General features: G+C 41.2%; 3 protein-coding genes across 3 annotated transcripts in view; 2 read left to right on the forward strand and 1 right to left on the reverse strand.

Annotated features, from left to right (window-relative positions):
* fbxl13 (F-box and leucine-rich repeat protein 13) overlaps positions 1-8547 on the reverse strand; it is an 8602-nt gene extending 55 nt beyond the window's left edge. The window contains 15 exon segments of the mRNA XM_068722356.1: positions 1-285; positions 369-532; positions 620-754; positions 1039-1119; positions 1216-1339; positions 1526-1645; positions 1732-1894; positions 1990-2110; positions 2295-2393; positions 2877-3006; positions 3491-3591; positions 3939-3991; positions 7529-7664; positions 7766-7861; positions 8458-8547. The exon segment at positions 1-285 is cut by the window's left edge and continues 55 nt beyond it. Of these exon segments, the coding sequence (XP_068578457.1) occupies positions 1-285; positions 369-532; positions 620-754; positions 1039-1119; positions 1216-1339; positions 1526-1645; positions 1732-1894; positions 1990-2110; positions 2295-2393; positions 2877-3006; positions 3491-3591; positions 3939-3991; positions 7529-7664; positions 7766-7861; positions 8458-8547 (1898 nt within the window).
* On the forward strand, positions 2705-7407 carry LOC137881394 (leucine-rich repeat-containing protein 17-like). Its single transcript, XM_068723320.1, has 7 exons — positions 2705-2936; positions 4354-4516; positions 4594-5070; positions 5221-5444; positions 6118-6273; positions 6738-6879; positions 6964-7407. The coding sequence occupies exons 2-7, from the start codon at positions 4392-4394 to the stop codon at positions 7244-7246; spliced, it is 1407 nt and encodes a 468-aa protein (XP_068579421.1). The 5' UTR covers positions 2705-2936; positions 4354-4391; the 3' UTR covers positions 7247-7407.
* A 5142-nt stretch (positions 8548-13689) lies between the features above and the next one.
* armc10 (armadillo repeat containing 10) lies at positions 13690-17736 on the forward strand. Its single transcript, XM_068723859.1, has 6 exons — positions 13690-14233; positions 14505-14650; positions 14860-14994; positions 15074-15250; positions 15414-15485; positions 15660-17736. Exons 1-6 carry the CDS (start codon positions 13972-13974, stop codon positions 15909-15911), a joined length of 1044 nt encoding a protein of 347 aa, XP_068579960.1. The 5' UTR covers positions 13690-13971; the 3' UTR covers positions 15912-17736.
* The last annotated feature ends 816 nt before the right edge of the window (positions 17737-18552 follow it).

Raw genomic sequence — 18552 nt, forward strand, 5'->3', positions numbered from 1 at the left:
GAACCATATAGTTCATCTCTGTGGGTATCATGCAAAATGGTTTGTTGAAAAGTCTCTTTGATTGTTTTGAAATAATCTCCCAAAAACTTATTGAGATCTGTTTATATCTTCTCTGTACTTGCTGCTCTTGTCTTCACTGACTGCTGTTCCACCACTTCCTCAGTCTTGATGGGTCTTCTGACTGGAGACACTATTTGGCCCATGTTGTATCCATGCCAGTATGGAGGGTTGTCATTGCTGTGCTCCAAGTGCTTCACGTGTGGCTGAAGCTTTAAAGCAGCCACCCTACAGGAAGAAATGCTCTCTGGTCATTAAAAGCTGCCGTGCAGGATTCTAACTTTGCAAGGCACTTCTAAATTTTGTCTTACCTGGAGATGCCGCTGCAGCAGACCATCGCGATGGAGCAGAGTGGAGGACAGACCCTCCTTAAGTGTCGGAGACTGCGATCTGTGAGAAGAACACAGCCGCTCACATCAAGTTCTCGCAGGTACTGAGATCCACTTGTCAGATACTGCACTGCCATATCTGTCATCTGAAGCAAGAAAGGGAGGAAAAAAACGTTTGGCATGAAATGAACATTTAAAGGCAAAGAAGTGTGCGTGTAGCCATGTGTGGATACCTTGGGACACCCCAACATCCGCAGTGTGACTAGACCTCTGCAGTAAAATGAAACCGCTCTGATGGCCGAGTCTGACAGAGCTACACAGTGAGACACATCAACATACTCCAGATCTCTCACAGTCTTACACAGCTTCTGCCCTCGTGAAGAACAAAAGAGACAAGAGAGAGATGTTGGGTGAAAGTGAATGCGGAGAAGAACCATGTCTTCAAGAAGACATACACACCTTCCTCTGTTCACATCTTTTAGTAGTCAGTAAATGAAACAACTGTGAACATGATTGAATTTTTTTGGAATTTCTTTTCTAAGAATTTCCTTTCTAAGAATTTCCTGTCAGCTAAAAAAGGAAGTAAACTTGTAAACTGTTCTATAAAAGTTCCACATCTGGCCATGTGTTGAAATTCTAGCTAGATTTGTACCTCCATGCCAACATCTGTGACAGAGACACATTCGGCAAGAACTAACTTCTTCAAGCGAATTCCCTCAAGAGTAGCCAGACCCTATAAATACAAATACAAAGTTACAGACTATTCTCCACTACAGGGCAAGTTTTTTATTTTTTAATTTTAGGAAATTGTGAGAGTAAGAAACGATACCTGATTCTGGATGTTGCAACCGCTCATGTCAAGAGAGCAGATAGAGCTGCCACTCACCCACTCCAGACTCATATCAGTCAGTCTCTCACAATAACTCAAGTTGAGATGGTACAGTTTACACAACCTGATTAATCGTGTGCCCACACACACACACACACACACACACACACACACACACACACACACACACACACACACACACACACACACACACACAAACAAACAAACAACACAAAAAGCTGTTGTGAGAGACTATTTATCAAACCACAATGAGATATGTCTGTGTTGTGTGTGAAGTCATACTATATACCTTTGTGAAATCCTCATTACAGATGTGTCTGTGATGAGACTGCAGTAACTGACATTCAGCTCTCTCAGTTTGGTAGATGAGGAACCTTCTGTCAGATACTGGATCCCAGTATCACTCACCCTGAAATACACACAGTCTACCCATTATATCATGCAATATCATAGGAACGCATACAATATAAAACTACAGCAGCAACAAACACACACTTGTTACAAAGTGAGATGTCCAGGTTGTGCAGGTTCTTGAGGTTGGCCACAGATTTGAGGCTGGCGTCAGTCATTCTGCAGCATTCTGCAGCGTGGAGCCTGTGGAGGCCTTGTGAGCTGCTGCACAGGGCCTTCCAGCCTGCGTCTGTTAGTTGGTTGTTACCTAAAGTGCACATGAGGTGTAGAACAGACAGAATAACTGGAACAGAACTACGTCTATATTTTCTGTGGATGTGGAAATAATAGAATAGATCTCACCCTCTGTCCTAAAAGTCTTCAGTTTGGCAACTTCAGCGATGGCTTTTAAGGCAACGTCGGAAAGATGAGGAGCATCCAGCAGAGAAATGGCAGACAGACAGTGGCATCTGGCAATTAGCGCCTGTTAGAAAAGGGTAAGACTCAAAACCTCTTTCTTTTGTCAGTGGTTAAGGGTGTGCTGACAAAGAAAATATGCATGAGTTGACGAAGCAAATTCTTTCCTAATTTATTCCTTGTTGTCTGTCTTTGTTCAACATTCCAGGGCTAGGATGTTGACCCTGTATGAAACCAGTGAAGAAACTTACCAAGACACAGCTATCTGATAGCGTGGGCATGTCATTTATCACAATCTCCCTGAGTGAAGGGCATCCGGCAGAAATGTGTCTGAACCCATTTACAGTCATCTGGGAGGAGAGAGAGGAAAATATGTGTGTGAGTTGGAATCTGAATCAATCTCCTGGAAGCCATTTTCGTTGCTGCTCACATTGTCAGGGCCCCATAAAGTGAAACATCTGGAATCAAACTAATCCACATTCCCATAGGAAAAGTATGTTTTGTGTTGCAGTGCATGTGTGCTATGTTATAGAGCGTGCACATGGTGAATGGGTGGGCCAGAGTTGATTGTATAAACCCAGCCCTCCTTTTGGCCACAACTGCCTTCTACTCCCCCCCCCCCCCCCCCCCCCCCCCTTCAGATCTTTCTTCTGAATGCAAACAGTCACCAGAATACAGCTTGAAACTCCAGCACGTGGAAACAGAGAGGAGTGACTGGATTTATCCAAGGTGGACTGAACGCTGAACTTTCAAAAGCAAAAACGGTGTCTTTTCTACAGTTGCAGCTGAGTGGAGTGACTATATACCAAACTGAGGGGAGCATACCAACTGACCTGAGTGCAGCCGGACAAGTTGAGGTGGACGAGATTGTGGCAGCCCTTCCTTGTGGTCAGGTACATAAACCCTTTATCTGTGAATCTGTAGCAGTACGCCAGACTCAGGTATTGAAGGTTGAGACAATTCCTGTTCAAAATCAATATTTTGATTAGTTTGTATACAAAACGGAGGGAAACTTATTTGTGTTTAATCTTTTGTAGATTATAGTTGGTTGTTTTGTTGTTTTTTAACAAAAGTTTAAATTTGAATACATGCATGGTATTTCATTTTGCATAATACTAGTACCCATGAGGGAGAGTGCTAATGACTGAAATCTGTTTAACCTGCAAATCTATCATCAAAGTAATCAAACAGTCCAGACGTTATGTTATGAGTGCCACATCTGTTCCTCTAAATCATTAAATTGGCACCAGCCAAGCTGCTCTCAGACAAGCCAGCAGCACATTGGACAAACAGAAATAAAGATATTTCTGGGAACCAAAGGGCTGGGGGCCAGAAAGGGGTATCATACCGGGATTTGTTTGTTCAATTTGGAGATGTGAGTGAGCTGGACCACAGTTTAGAGCACAAATGTTAGTGACATGGCAGTTTGCCTTAACTGGAGGTTTACCTGGACAGTTCTCTTAGAGTTTTGTTTGTTATAAGTGTGCAAGAAAGGTTCAAGTAGAGCAAACAGGGACAGCCCTCGACAATTCTCTGAACCATCATATCCTGTTAAAGAGCAGAGATTTAAATCTTACTTTAAGTTCTCTCAGCAAGGCACCTGTTCTTAGAGTACATGGCACAGTCTAATATCACACTCATGCAAATGCATTAACAAACATTTAAACTACTTGACAGATTTATGTAAAAATTATAATGACTAAAACAGGGTAAAACTACTTTTTCAACAACCTTTCAATGGACATTTTCACTGATTTATTAAGGGACCAATATTTCAATATTTATCAATTTCAACAATCTAGTTGCCATTCAACTACGGAAAATATTGTAAACAGTAAAGTGGTACATGGTACATCTATACAGTATCATCATATTCTTAACAATGTTTTACTTACTGTAACATTAAAACACTCTGACAAATTGAGGTCCTGAAGATTTCTGCATTCACCTAAGAAAACACAATGCAGAGAAAACAAGTAAAGAGCAGAAGAAACAACTGGTCAAACTACTATGATGTCCACCTTTAGTGGAAATACTTTGCTATAAATATTATATGCAAATTGTGATATAGTAAAGTAATATACAACAGTCTGTAAGGAACAATTTCTGTCATAGTATTCTGCCTTCTTTCAAAGCCGTATACACATTCCTGGACAACTCCCATCTCTTACATAATGTGCTACCTCTCTGTTCTTCCTCAGGGAGCAGCTGTGTTCCATCAACAATAACACTGTTCAACTTTGACCCATTGCTTCTGTGTCCAAGCCTGTTTTCTTAAGATTTGTATCCCAAAATTCTACTTCTCTCCAGCTCTTCTTACTGAAAAGACAATCCCTGCAGGGCACAGGATGCAAGTGACCTCCTCTCTCCTCTTAGCCTCCCTGCTTCTCCTCCTGCTCCCGTCCATCGAGATGAAAAGACCAGGGAAGGGCAGAGGTCTCAGAGGAGCAAGACATAAACTCACACGGGACAGGTATGAATTTACCCTTTTTATCACCTCCTCTAATGACCACGTGTACACTGTGACAAGCCATGAATTCATTTTGTCAGGATGAGAGGTGTTGGGCGTCACAGCAGATCGGGCCCCTCCAGGCTTGTGGCACCTGACTGCTCAGAGTTGACAGAATCTGGAGACGTCTTCGTGGACTGTCAGGACCGACGTCTCACCTCCGTTCCCACCTCACAGACCTGGTCCGCACAACCAAAGCACCTCCTTCTGGCCCGTAATAGGCTCAAAGTCCTTCGTGAAGATGCCTTCTCTGGATTTGAGAGTTTAACTAGTCTGGACCTGCAGCAGAATCAGATCTCTTTAGTGGCGGAAGGGGCCTTCCAGGGCCTGACACGCCTTACAACCCTGCTGCTGCAGCACAACCGCCTGGGAACGCTTAGCGAGGAGGCCCTCATCCCCATGCCAAACCTTCGCTACCTACGTCTACATGATAATCCCTGGAATTGTCTCTGCCCGATGGACAGTCTCATACGCACCCTTCAGGTCCCAAGCAACCGTAATCTAGGAAATTATGCCAGGTAAGGGATTCCACAAAAATAGTTTGACATAGTGTGATCTATTGCTCTGATTCAACAGGTGCGCAAGCCATAACTGATTCTCAGAATAACAAAGTGCCTGCAAATATCACATCTGAATTCATCGTGACTGAACGGCGTTTCCTCATCTAGGTGTGCAGGGCCCACCAGGCTAAAAGGCATGAAGTTGAAGCAGATTGACCCCAATTTAGTCTGTAAGGAGACAGACCCAACCGGCAACCAACAGGGCGACCAAACAGATCCCGTAGACCCTGTAGACCATGTAGATCCCATTCCCTTCCGCACAAAACCAGACGCAACCACATCTTGCCATACCTATCTTTTCCCACAAATACGGATGGACTGCAGGAACCGAGGCAAGTTCACAATCAGCTTTTCCCTAAATGTGTTTCTTATTCAACAGAAGGGTTCGAAAAAAATTACGCTTGATGTCACAGAGCAAGTATGTTCATGATTAAATATTAGGGTTGCATGACTGGAATGATTAAACTTCCATTTCTCAAAACATTTTCAGGGCCAGACTCCTAAGAACTATCAAAGAGACACATCTGGTTTGGCAGGTGTTTTCTATTTGCTTTCTTAAACTGTGACTGACTCTACTTTATAGTCATTTGTCACCTTGTGAACAACTTGGAAAGCATGAACTAAACAAAGTTTGGCTAGTACATTGGAATGAGTTTGTTGCAAAACCTGCAAAAGCATTTTAAATTTACCTAAAAATACTGTAAATCAAATAATGTGTTACAACTATCTGCCTCATACCGGCAGGAGGAAATGCAGATAATGAATAGAGGTAGAGCATAAATACTCTGCGTCAATGTTTCCCTTGCAGCATTAAGAGTGGAAACTCAAGATGATTTATTTTCTCTTTTCTCAGTTTTTGGTTTCACAAATGTGCATGGCAAAGATGAAAAATCTATAGTTCTAATCAATAAAAAAAAACACCCAATACAGCAAAGTTTTGGCTAAGGCAAAGTAATGAAATGTATTTGAGAAACATTTAAGTAACCCATTCTCCTCTATGTTTAGGTCTAACTGAGGTGCCTGCAGGTATTCCAGAGGATGTTGTTCATATCGATCTGTCCCATAATTCAATCCGTCATCTCAAAGCTAGAAATTTCCACGGAGCAAGGGGCCTCAGAACCCTTAACATCAGTCATAACAACATGGAGCACATTGACACAGGTATGTGTGCTATTATTTATGTATACCAATTAATCATCACCAGTAAATATTACAGTGTGCTAAATATTTCCAGTAATATCCAGCATGACAAACTACACAAACAAAGTTTTTCTTTGGCTGATAGAAAACTTATGGATGGCCAAAGGTTAAGAACCCTTTATACAACTGCTGCTGACTTCTGTTTCCCATATTTCCTTTTTAGAGACATCTTTGTGTATACAGTATTGGCTTTATTTACAGTGGGAAAGCTGAGAGGGTAACGGACATAATGTGATCACTCTGCTTAAGTGATTCACAAACTGAACGCCAGCTCGCAAATTCCTATCAGAGTTTGATTGCACCACTGGCTTTTATTTTTCTTGGTAAATAATAAACAGCAACAGGTCTCTCTTAATAGAACTAAACTGTGAGAAGCAAGAAGTAAATGAATGCTATGCTCATGCTCTTTCTTTTCGCTCTCCCAGCTTCCCTGTCTGGGCTGCTGCATCTACGTGAGCTGGACCTGTCCAACAACAGCCTGCATTTTGTCCAGTACGGTGTTCTTGAAGACCTTTACTTTCTGTCACAGCTAAAACTGGGAGCAAACCCCTGGGTGTGTGACTATAGGTGGGTTTTTGGTCTTGAATGTTTGCAATACTTTTCTTTAGACAAATGCAAATAATTATTAAAAAGCGATTGCATTTTTTTCAGCATCCACTATATGGTGTACTGGCTGCGCCTGCACCCAGGGGTGAGACACTCTGGCCTCCTGTGTCGATCTCCTCCTGAACATACTGGGGAGAGTGTAGCGCAGTATGTGCATTCCTACAACAGAGAGTGTCCAAAGGACAGACAGCACAGCAGAACAGATCAAGACCAAACGGACCCTGAACTATGGAACACACCAATGGAAGTGCAGGGAGAACTGGAGGAGGAGCTGGAGCCAAGCCACTTGAGAGTGCCGCAGAAATACCAGATCATCAGGCTGTCCTGATTCAAGTGAAACTTTGTCCTACAATTTGACTCTTTGTTTTCCCTTCATTCATTTCCTTTCATTGTCATAAAACTGTCTGTATCAGATGGAGAAACTACATTTTTCCGTGTTGCTTTCATATTTGTTGTCCTTTTAATCAGAATATAAGAGTTGACAATTTATTGACTGTCTTGACAAATTATTACAATAATCTGTATATGTCAATGCACACCTAAGTGAAACATGGGTACTGCACATGAAACAAAAACAAAACAATCAGGCAACAGAATATGAAATACTCACTTATACATTTCAAGCTGGGCCATTTTAGAGACGTGCAGCCACGCAGATTGAGATGGATGACAAATGGGCGGTAGTTCTGCAGAATCTGCTTCATTGTGCTGTCTGTTATCCAGTCTTTCTCCACAGAGAAGTTGATCTAACAGGGACACACATTAGGGAACATTTATACTCCTGTTTAAAGTATAACTTTAGACAGCACTGTGAATTAAATTCAAGAACCCATCTCCCAGTACAGACCTGACTCCACAGTGCGCCTGACTGGATGACAGCTTTCCATGTGCAACATACCTCAGCACAATTGAGCAAGTCTCGCAACTCTAAATATTGGAAGATCTGAAGAAAAAACAATCATGTGACATTATTGTGGAAACAGTCTTTTTATTTCACCAATACCCGAGAAACCAGCTTTCACTTTGGAAATGTTTGTGCAGTGTCAAGGGGACAGTTTGATGTAATTGTACAAGAAGCCTCTTTCTTACTCCAAACATAATCATGCTGAAGCACTACAGTATTTATCAGGAGAGGTGTTGGACAGAAACACCAGAGCAAACAAAGCCAGAACTGCAATCCCTTTGCCAGCGAACGTGCTCATATAATTATATAATATCTACAAAAATAATATTATCAATATGCAAAACAACATAACAGCAACAGATGAGAGAGTTTTCCCAGAAACATAACCCACTCTGTGGAAATGGGTAATAGGTATACTAGACCATAATGAGCTTCAACTGACATTAATCAACTGACCTCAAAGACTCTGGAGGCATGTTTACAGTGGAGTCCACTTTAAGTCTTATGTAACAGATATGATCTCATCACTGCTTAGAAAACAGAGACGTGAAGCTGCTCCAGCTTTAAATCTAGAGCTATCACAGCTCTGTGTGGCTGAATGAGACATGGATGCTGCGTGGTGTAAGAGGAACTACCGTCATTGAGAGGCTAGTAGGGAGCACTGAGAGTCCGTCACATCCTTCCCCAATCTGGTGGACTTTGTTGCCGATTTCTATGAACCCCATTTCCAACCTCTGCAAGATTCACACAAAATAAAGAAATGTAGAAAATTGGTACAATTCATTTATTTTTTTACTATAATTATATAAATAAATAAATGTTTACCTTAAAGTACTCTTTTGCTCTCTTTGAGTCCTTTGCAACATTACGCCATGCAGCTATTATGCGGTGAAGGCGGCCAGCGTTTACAACTCGCTCAAGTTTCTTCACCGCAACTAAGTTGAAAATAAATTCAAATCTTTTTTCAAATGTCCATCACTTTTGAACAGCACATGTATTTAGATTTTTTAAGGATAACTTGAGGATAACGTGGAACTTTATGCTCATAAAGTTGGATTGTTCTGAATTTCGAGACACATTTAGCTAAGAAAATGTAAAGTCAAGTCTCAGAGTAAAAAGAGCAGGGGACAAAATGAGTCACAAGAGTGGGTGTATGCGGTGGGGAAGAAATGATTGTCAGGAAAGGCTTTCAGTTTGGACACATTTCTTAACCACGCTGCATGTTTTCTCTGGCTATAAAATATACAACATAGTCCCAGCTTGCAAGAACAGACAAAACTCCTCATGATTACTTTTTCATTCAGAAATAATTAAGTAACCACCTACCAGCCTGTATCTTCTTGTGTAATTTTACACAGTTTGACCATTTGGTGAGTGCAACCCGCTGGCATTTCCTCTCATAATGTTTTTTTGCAATGTCCATCTTCAGAGCCATCTCTATTGTACCACTCTTACTCTGTGTAGCGAACCTCTTCCACTTCCCGTCCCCGAAAGCAAACACAGCTCATCATTAATTCAGGGGAAAGGTATACCCAGGCAGACTTTCAGAAACCTTCATTAACTCAACAGGACAGGAGTCAGTAACACCTCAAATAATATCATTTCTAACGATGATCTCAACTGAAGCTGGTTTGGACATTCAGACAGGACAGAGTGACTGACTGGACAAAAGGTCAATGAAGTAGAGGTCTGTACTGACAATAGACAGGTGAAATAGAATGTCCTCATGAACTCAGCAACTTGTTAACAATGATCCAGAGAAAACATTCAGGACTTTCATTCACATGGGTCAAATTTCTGAGTGACATCTGAGTCGCTCTCTCTTGGCATTATCAATATTTTATGGATATTTTGTGGGATTCACAAAAGGACATGAAGAAAGGTAACAGATGTTTTAAAGCTATCATCATCCGGGTGAATTTCTGGATTGCTTTTAGTGATATTTGAGCCATCACTATGCAGCCCTTTGAATAAAGTCTCCACCTGTGCTTGTCTAATGTGGTTGATTTTCACACAGCACCAGCTGTCTTCAATCACCTAATTGCAATCAGTTTAAGCAGAATCTACAAAAAGTTTTAGCATCCTTCCTTGCACGTTTCCTATCATTCCTTGCTCCCAAGGAAAAAAAGGACGGTGCATGACTGATTGTTATTTGGGCTGGTAATTTTAACAGTCTGCTGCTGTTGCATGTGGAGGAAGTCACTGCCATGGCTCTTCGATTTGGGTAAATAAAATACAAGTGCATTTTTTTATAAATTTGGCTTGTATTACTTTTATCTGTCTGACTGTATTGTTTTTTAGGGTCTCTAGGCTTTGCACTCTGTTGTTGTGGGGCTGTATTTGTTTTCCTCCTCAAAAAGGTAAGAATTTCTGTATTCCTGACCATGTTCAACCATATGACATAAACTTAATGTCTGTTTATTCCCTGTTAGGTTACAATATTGCACATGGCTACTCTCTCAATGATAAATTTAGTAGCCATGGAGGAGTGCCTGGTCCACAAACATCAAACCAGTTTCATTCTGAAGCATCTTTAAACCCAAACCAAGACTGTGTTGGTCCAAGGGATGAGATGCAAGCTATGAGACACCAAAGCTTTCAGAGAGAACCACTCCAACATGAAAACAATAAGGATGCTAACTTTGTTAGTCTCAGTGAAGAGATGCTAAAAAGCGAACCAGAGTCAGAACATGATGTCCCCTCCTCTCCCCCTGTATCGAAATATGACAATGAAGGTTCTGGTTATCAACACCCCTTTGGCCTTTTAGTGAAGGCGCACACACAAGAGAAAAATACGGCGGGCACCAGTTTCTCATCAATCAAAGACTTGAAACGGTTTATAGAATCACTGAAGACATCTTTCTTAATGCCAGGAAGTGACATGGGAAGACATTTTCAAACTGCACGGGAAACTATTGAAAATGAGATGGCTTCTAATGCCCAAACTGTAAATAATAATGGGCAGCATGACACGGGCTATAGGTCTTATACAGCAAAAGAAGGCACCGCCCATGATGACGCCAGTGGAAATAAAGACTGGCGTGAAGCTATGAATACAGCGAGTGAACAGGGCGCCGACTACCAAATGCCAAGTGAAAGCCTCTTTGTCCCTGATCCTGTCGACTCCACTGCAAGTCTCATTTCTCCCAGAGTTTATGATGGCCAAGGCTCTGCTCTCTATCCACTCCATCATTTAGCAGCCACAGAGCACGTTTCAAGTAATTATGGAGGTTTTGACAGTGGTGACATTTCTGGGGAAATCCCTGATATTTTCACAAGTGCTCCTCATGTGAGACACAAAGCTGTTCAGTCAACAAGCTCCAAGTTCCCTGAACAAATACCCTCTGGTTCATTCTTTGGAGATGATTTGTCTTTCAGTGGCCATGTGACTGCATCTCCTGTCGACCCTCGAAACAGCCCATCTCAAGATTTCAGCCATTATTCAAGTAAGGAACTAACCTCTGAGAAGAATATCCAGCAACAACCAAAATATACATTTCACAGTAAAGACTCTTTAACACAGGATCGAAAACTATCTGGTGGTTTAGAACTTGGTAAAGATGTCCATAGTCAGAAACTAAGCAGAGTGACTCCAGCCAATATCTTGTCTGCACCAATGCCCTCCTCTTTGAATTCATACGGTCACGTTTTATATGACAGTGCACCAAGAGATCAACTCTACATCCCAGATTATCAACCAGAACATAACCAAAGACCAGCCAAATCATCTCGGGCCTATCAACCCACTGTTGGCAGGCAATCAAATTATATAAACCACATGCCCACCGCTCACCTGCCTGTATCTACTGGTTCTGTTTCTTCAAGCTCTTATAACCCTTCACCACAGAGTAGAAATGTTCTTGTTGGACTTCAAACCAACAGCCCACATGATGCTCAGGATGTAGCTTTCAATAGAAAGAAGCCAGTCAGATTCTTCACAAGGTTTACTGGGCAACCTTCCAGCTCTCGTCGTGGCTCAAGCAGACATGGTGGCTTTCTCCAAGACAAGACACCAAGTGTTAGTCGTCAATCTGTAAACGCACACAGTGTGAAATCCAGAAATGGCTATGTAAGGAGCAAAGTATCTCTATCAAAGGAACATTATGCACCTTTATCAGCTGGATGAATACAAGAACACTAGATCCCACAATGGAAAAGGATTTGAACATTAAAAGTGAATCAAAACTTTTCAAGAGATAACATGGTATGGAAAACTTTCAGATATTTTACTTGTCAATATAACCGTGCTTATGATTAATTGAAATAAAAACATTTACATTTTCTCAAATGCAGGTAAAATTGCTGACAGTCAGTCCTTTGTAAATATGGGTAAGTATTCACATTGTGAATGCTAATGCACACACAACTGAAGTTGAAAGTCCCATTTCTTTTTGTTTTTATAAGTATCGCTTGACATCTTCAACTGGGAGGAAAATCAAGTTTCTGCATTTCTACACACAACTGTTGTAACTTTTTTACCTCCTTGTCTTGATTGTGTTACATGGGATAAACTCATCAACTATGTCAGTGTTTTTAGGTTGACTAGCTTTATTTTCAGTCATGAATGACAAGTATGCCAATATTTGAGCGGTGAAAAGCTATTGACTCATGCATCCCAATTTGATCATTCTAAAAACTATGTAAGGTGATTAAGAGAAAAAAAAAAAGTCTTTAAACATCAATCTTGTTTAGCTAAAGCTTCAGTGTGTGCTTGTAGCTAACACTTAAGTAAAACAAGCCATGAAAAACAACTACCTGAATAGTGATTGAGCATATGTCTAATGGTAATTTTCTTCCTTTTCCCTCAAAAATCCGTAATCAGTTTTTCAATCCCTCATGTGTTGATCTTGCCTGCGATACTGTAGGCCTACCTGAAGCAAGAGCGTGTTAAATTGTTCCTATAACGGCAGTAGGCCTTCTCGAACAGACAATAGGACATTATAGAGGAATACAGAACAGCAATTATTAAAAACAATCTTGAGATTCACTCTGACATTTAAAGGTATACCAGCTGTACTATGGTGTCATCTGGGTCCATATAGACTGTGTCCACAGTCCTGCCTGTCAGAGCAACAAACTTGTGACTCAAAAAAAGAATGAAGTTTAACGAAAATTAAATTATTTAAAAATGTGTATGACCTGTAATGACCACTACCCATTTTAAGTCTGGAAAAAGCATGCTCAAACAAATATAAGCAGACACTAGACAGTACGTTACTCTCAGTATAGAACATGTATGTACATCCATATCGAGTACTTATAGCTAATATGAACGTAAAGGGGCATTTGAAAATCTGTTAAATTGAGGAACTGGACAATGGTGGGAAAGTTAACCAGAGGAGAACAGACTTTCACTCCAAGCAGTAACTTTAAAAGAAAACTTGAGCAAGTGAGCCACCAAGTGTTCGTCTCAAGGAAAGTCCATAGACTGTGACGTTACTTGTTGGACAACTAATGCGCTACAACAAGCGTGTGATATAGGATAGTGCACACAACCAACGATGTGACTCACACATTTTCAGTCAACAAATTGCGGTTAACCGCGTTTAATACATATTCCAACTGTATAATGAAAGCTTTTCTAATAGTTACAAACTATTTGCTAATCACCCAGCGAAACATTTGGTCGGCCACTCTGAGCTGCCCGGACGCGTTGCCAGATTGGGAGGTTTTCATTTATGTGAATGGGTAAAAATTGATTTAGGTGGATTGGGGTGATTCCGGGTATGTTTGTACCGTCTGGGTAGTTTGTTACAAATAAATTTAAACTTCAATCACATTCCAGTTATAATTCCGTCATAGCTCTATGATAAAATAAGGCGAAGTGTCCGCTGGGCGGGCTCTAAACTTTGATTGGGCTTCTTTTTGTCAGTCAAACCTGGCAACACCAGCCGCCCCGGAACAACGTAACAGAAGCTCGTTGACAGCTGTAGCTTTTCAGCAAACTTCTCCAGGTTTCACAACAATGACTCTGTCAACATTAGTCTGGGTGGATTTATTTGACGTCAGTGATGGGTTGTCGTCAGCGCTAGCTAGCTGAGGAGCGGGTCAGTTAGCTGAAGAGTCAACCGATTAGACTCGCAACGTTTCAGAGCATCTGCAGTTTAACGTAAGCTAACGGAGTTTAGCTAACCTAGAGACGCAGCAGCATGGGCGATGGAAGTGTTACTCCCAGGTTCGGCAACATGAAAGCGTTGCTTGGAATAGTTGCCGGAGCTGGAGCTTCTTACGGGTTATACAAACTCATCAGCGGGGGGAGCTTCAAAAGAAACAAGAAAAGTGCTGCCAATGAAAGTCCTGGTGTCAGGAGGAGCAGTCAGCCCAGTGAAGCCACCCTTCAGCCGGGCAGCCTGCTGGCCAGGGTGTCTGGACTGGATGTTGTCTGTCCCCGACCTGTGGACGTTGCATCAGGTAATGTAAGAACCACAGAGCTCATAAAGCGTGCACAGTACTACATCTAAACCTGATTGTTCCGGCAAAGTGAATCTCCCAAGATGAGTTCTCAAGCATGCACATTCAATCACAAAATATGGTTACATTTTGATATAAAGTCATAGATAATCTGGAGAGTTTTTGACTGTTAATAACTTCAGCTGGGTGGTAAGCATACCCAGTCTCTTCCAGTGCAAACACTTATATAATAGCCATAGATGTTTGTTATATGGTTTATCCTGTTCCGTAGGTGAAATCATCCACCAGTCCCCTGGCAACCTGGATCCACAGCACCTGAAAATGCTGCTGTCATGTCTGCAGACCAGCAATAATCCACCCGACCGATGTCGGATACTACTTACGTTAGGGAATTCTGCTGCCTTTACTGTGAATCAGGTACAGTAGAAGTACACTTTATGAAAACCATTCTGCGAGTGAGGTTAGTTCTGATTGCTTCATGTAAAGTTGTGAGTTATCTAATTAGAAAGTTATGTAGCTGATGTACTGTCAGTGGTGCCACTCAAAGTTCTGTATACTGTGTGACATGTGTTTCTTTTCATTCATGTATTGTTAATTTTCGTGTTTCTTTTTTACTGGTCCTCCAGAATCTTATACGGGAATTTGAAGGGATTCATATCATAGCTGGTTTCCTCTCTGATCCTGTGGCAGAGGTTAGAGTGCAGACTCTGAATGCTTTAAATAATCTGTGTATGAACATCCAAAACCAGGAACAAATAAAGGTATGTCGCCTTATACTGTACAGCAATTATCATGCAATCTGTTGTTTTTGTTTACATATTCATGTCCATGCCTCTATAGGTTTATGTGCCACAAGTGCTGGAGCTGATTGAGATGTCACCAGTGAACTCTGACCGTCAGCTTGGTGCTCTCAGGCTGCTGACGAACCTTTCAGTCACAGATAAACACCAACACCTACTGAAGGAATCCATTACACTTTTGCTCTCTCTACTTGTTGTGAGCAGTGAAGCATTACAGGTTGGTGTGTTTTCAGGTTACATCCGGTTGATCGACTTCACACATTTTTGAATACCTTTTTGAAACATTTAAAAAAACGTGTAGCTCTTGGAAAACAGATAAGCTCAGTAGGGCCGTGAATGCAATATGTATGAATTAAGCACTTCTAATATTTGTCTTTCAGGTTCAGGCTTTGAAAGTCCTTGTGAATTTGTCATCCAATCCAGATATGATGGATGACATTGTTCAAGCACAGGTATGAATAAAGGGATTGTGTAAGTTAGGTAGCATGGTTCTGCATTAAGATGTCATCAAAACAAATAGATTAGATAAATCAAATCTGTTTGTAGTCAAACTGTTTGTCACTGTCAGTCCAAGTTTGATTATACATCCTCATTTTGATGATGGTCTTTTCTCCTTTCTGACGAAGGCACCAGCTTCGGTTGTGCTGCTGTTTGATTCACGAACCGCCCCTGCGGTGCTTCTGCGATTGCTGACGTTTGCAGGGAACCTGAAGGCCTGGAGGCCCTCTGCACAGGTGGCTAATGAACTGAGGCGGAAGCAGGATTGCCTCTTCCGGGTCATGTTGGATGAGTCTTCCCAGCTACACAGCCGACTGGTCCAGCTGCTTTCACACCCAGATGTTAAGATTCAGTCCCAGGTGGCCCGCATCTTGACATAGACCTCTGTCTCTGCACTCTTGATCCATGCACAGCTTTTGCTTCTACACATTTTGCCAAAGCCATCACCCTTCTAGTTCAAATATGTTTGTTGACATTAATCTTATAATAGAGATTGCTCCATATCCTCCTGTGGGTGGATACTCAACTTACACTCCCACTCTCTCTCTACATCTACCGTATTCCCTTGATCAGTATTATTACCACACATAAGTAAATTATCTATTCCACCTCACCAGCCACTCTTCCCTGATTTTCACTTTCTTACACTACAATTAATTGATGCGCAATGAGTGGCCAGGAAGAAACCATTCATTCGGTAGAGAGTAAAAACAGGCCACCTCACCAAGAGTTTTCTTCTCATTGCCAGAGACTATTTTCCTTCATAGATCTACAGTGCCCTTTCTTCTGAGAATGTCACCTGCTTTCTCTGAAGACGTGCTCCAGGTGAAATTTCTGAACCCAAACCCACTGCCAAACATTTTCTAGAGAAAGTGTCAGAATGACCTGTGCAGCACAACCTAACTTTCCACCCTTCTGTGGGTCAGAGAGACACTTAAAGAGAAAGTTGAGGTTTCTTGCCACATAGAATGCCTTGGAGACACTAATGAATGGCTGCACTACAACTCCTCGCTAATTTATCTACATGTTTAAAGCTCATGGTCTTTATGATTTGTATTAATGAATTGAATGTGAGAATCAATGCATCATGACTTTGGAAGAGCTAGTCAGTAGGGATGCACTGATACTGACTCGCATAGCTGGATCAGGTATCTGAAACCATTATTTTAATAGATAACAATTCAATACATTTATATTTCTGTATTTATTTGTAACATTTTGTTTTGCAGCGTTAAGAAAGAAATGTTTAAGTCAAGCCTGATGTTCCTTTCACATAAAATAATGATCTCAGTTTCTTCCACACAGTGGAGCATACAGCTTATTAATCAAACACCGGTATTGGATTGGAACTCGGTATCAGACGGTGCTCAGGTATCAGTATCGGGTCTAAAAACAGTCAGATCGATGCATCCCTAGATCAGTGTGTGAAGGAAGAACTTGGAGTTGAAACACTGCCTTCCCTGCATTAATAAAAGCTTGTACTAGTGGTTGGGACACCCGATACAACCGAAGCAAACTTTGACTTCGAAGGTGTACCAACCACAGGTGCCTGGGATAAAACCCCAGGTTTGATCCAGGATGTGCTGGTGGGGTTCCATCTCTCAGAAAACACCTGTGAATCCTCCTGCGAGGAGCTGGAGGGAGTTGCAGGGGAAAAGGATGTCTGGACTGCTATGATTGTTTCAGCCACAACAAATGTTGTGCAGATATGCAGCTTGGAAACGAATGGAGGAGGGATTGACCTCTGACAAAGCAGTCTGTAATAATTACTATATATTTATTGAATAACAACAGAGATTGAATGTTAAGTACAAGCCTTGTTTTGTTAAACAGTAAGTGACGGATCCACATGTCTAAACTGGAGGACCAGAGTTGTGGACCCATCTGCAGATTTGTTATCCTCTAAATTGCATGAAAGATGTGACAGTTATCTCAGAATATGATTTTTAATGCAAGGATTTTATGGCATGAGCCAGACCAGGTGTAAAGAAATGCTGCACATTTTCAAGTTTGGACACTGACTTTATTAAACCCGAATCCTAAATCTCTCTCAGGCAATATGGTTTACCAGAACAGATACAGCAGGAGGCTGATTTACTTGTGACCTAGATTATCATATTTATTTAATGAAGCTAATCAGCATTTTGCTTATAAAATGAGAAATATGTTTGTTATGTCTGTTTGAATTGTTCAATAAATGCCCGATATGACAAATTATGGATTTTCACATCCTTATTTCTGCAGTTTACTCAAATATATTAAACTAGAATCATTCACTGAATTTGTGACGAGCTCTGCTGTTGTTAGCTGTGAAACTTTTGGCCGTGTATATACAATACCACGTTAGAAACAAAGCAAGAATCCGGATTCCTGTTCAGGCATGAGGAAGAGAATCTTGTCCAATGTTTTAATTTCCAGCAGGTAACTTAATTATTAAGATATTTTCTCATGTCTGTCCCACCACCTCACAATGCTCATTCAGGGTGCTGCTGCTAGAGTCATTACAAAGTTGAAGAGAAGTGAACACATTTAATTTATTCTCAGGTTACCACTCAAGCTTCCAGTGTGTTATATAGTTTACATTACCGCTGCATGTTTATAAACCTCAGTGGCCTCTGACTATTGTAGGCCTACATATGATTGTCAAACTGTATAACAGGTCATCTAACTGTTGTCAGAGTCCAAACTAAATATAGAGATGCCAAATTTAGTTCACAGAGGTGACTATATGCGCCACAGAGCTGGAATACATATTTGACTGAGTCTTAAAGGGGCAATCCAGTTATTATTGCTCTTCCATGAAGTTGGAGGATTCAAAAGAGACAGATTTCAAAAGACTGGTCAAACTCAAAGCAGTTATCCTGACGTTATTTTCTAGTGTGGGTCCACCTCTGATGCAACACAATGTGTATTTAGGTGTTCCTTGACTGATTAAAACCCCCAAAACCCACTTCTTTCAAACTGCACAACTCAAGCTTATAAAGCAATCTTCCTGTAAAAAATACATTGAGGTCTCAAACC

The sequence above is a fragment of the Cebidichthys violaceus genome, unplaced genomic scaffold (assembly GCF_023349555.1).
Source record: "Cebidichthys violaceus isolate CVI_PGR_0920_01 unplaced genomic scaffold, fCebVio1.0.p SCAF_3, whole genome shotgun sequence".
NCBI classification, from domain to species: domain Eukaryota; kingdom Metazoa; phylum Chordata; class Actinopteri; order Perciformes; family Stichaeidae; genus Cebidichthys; species Cebidichthys violaceus.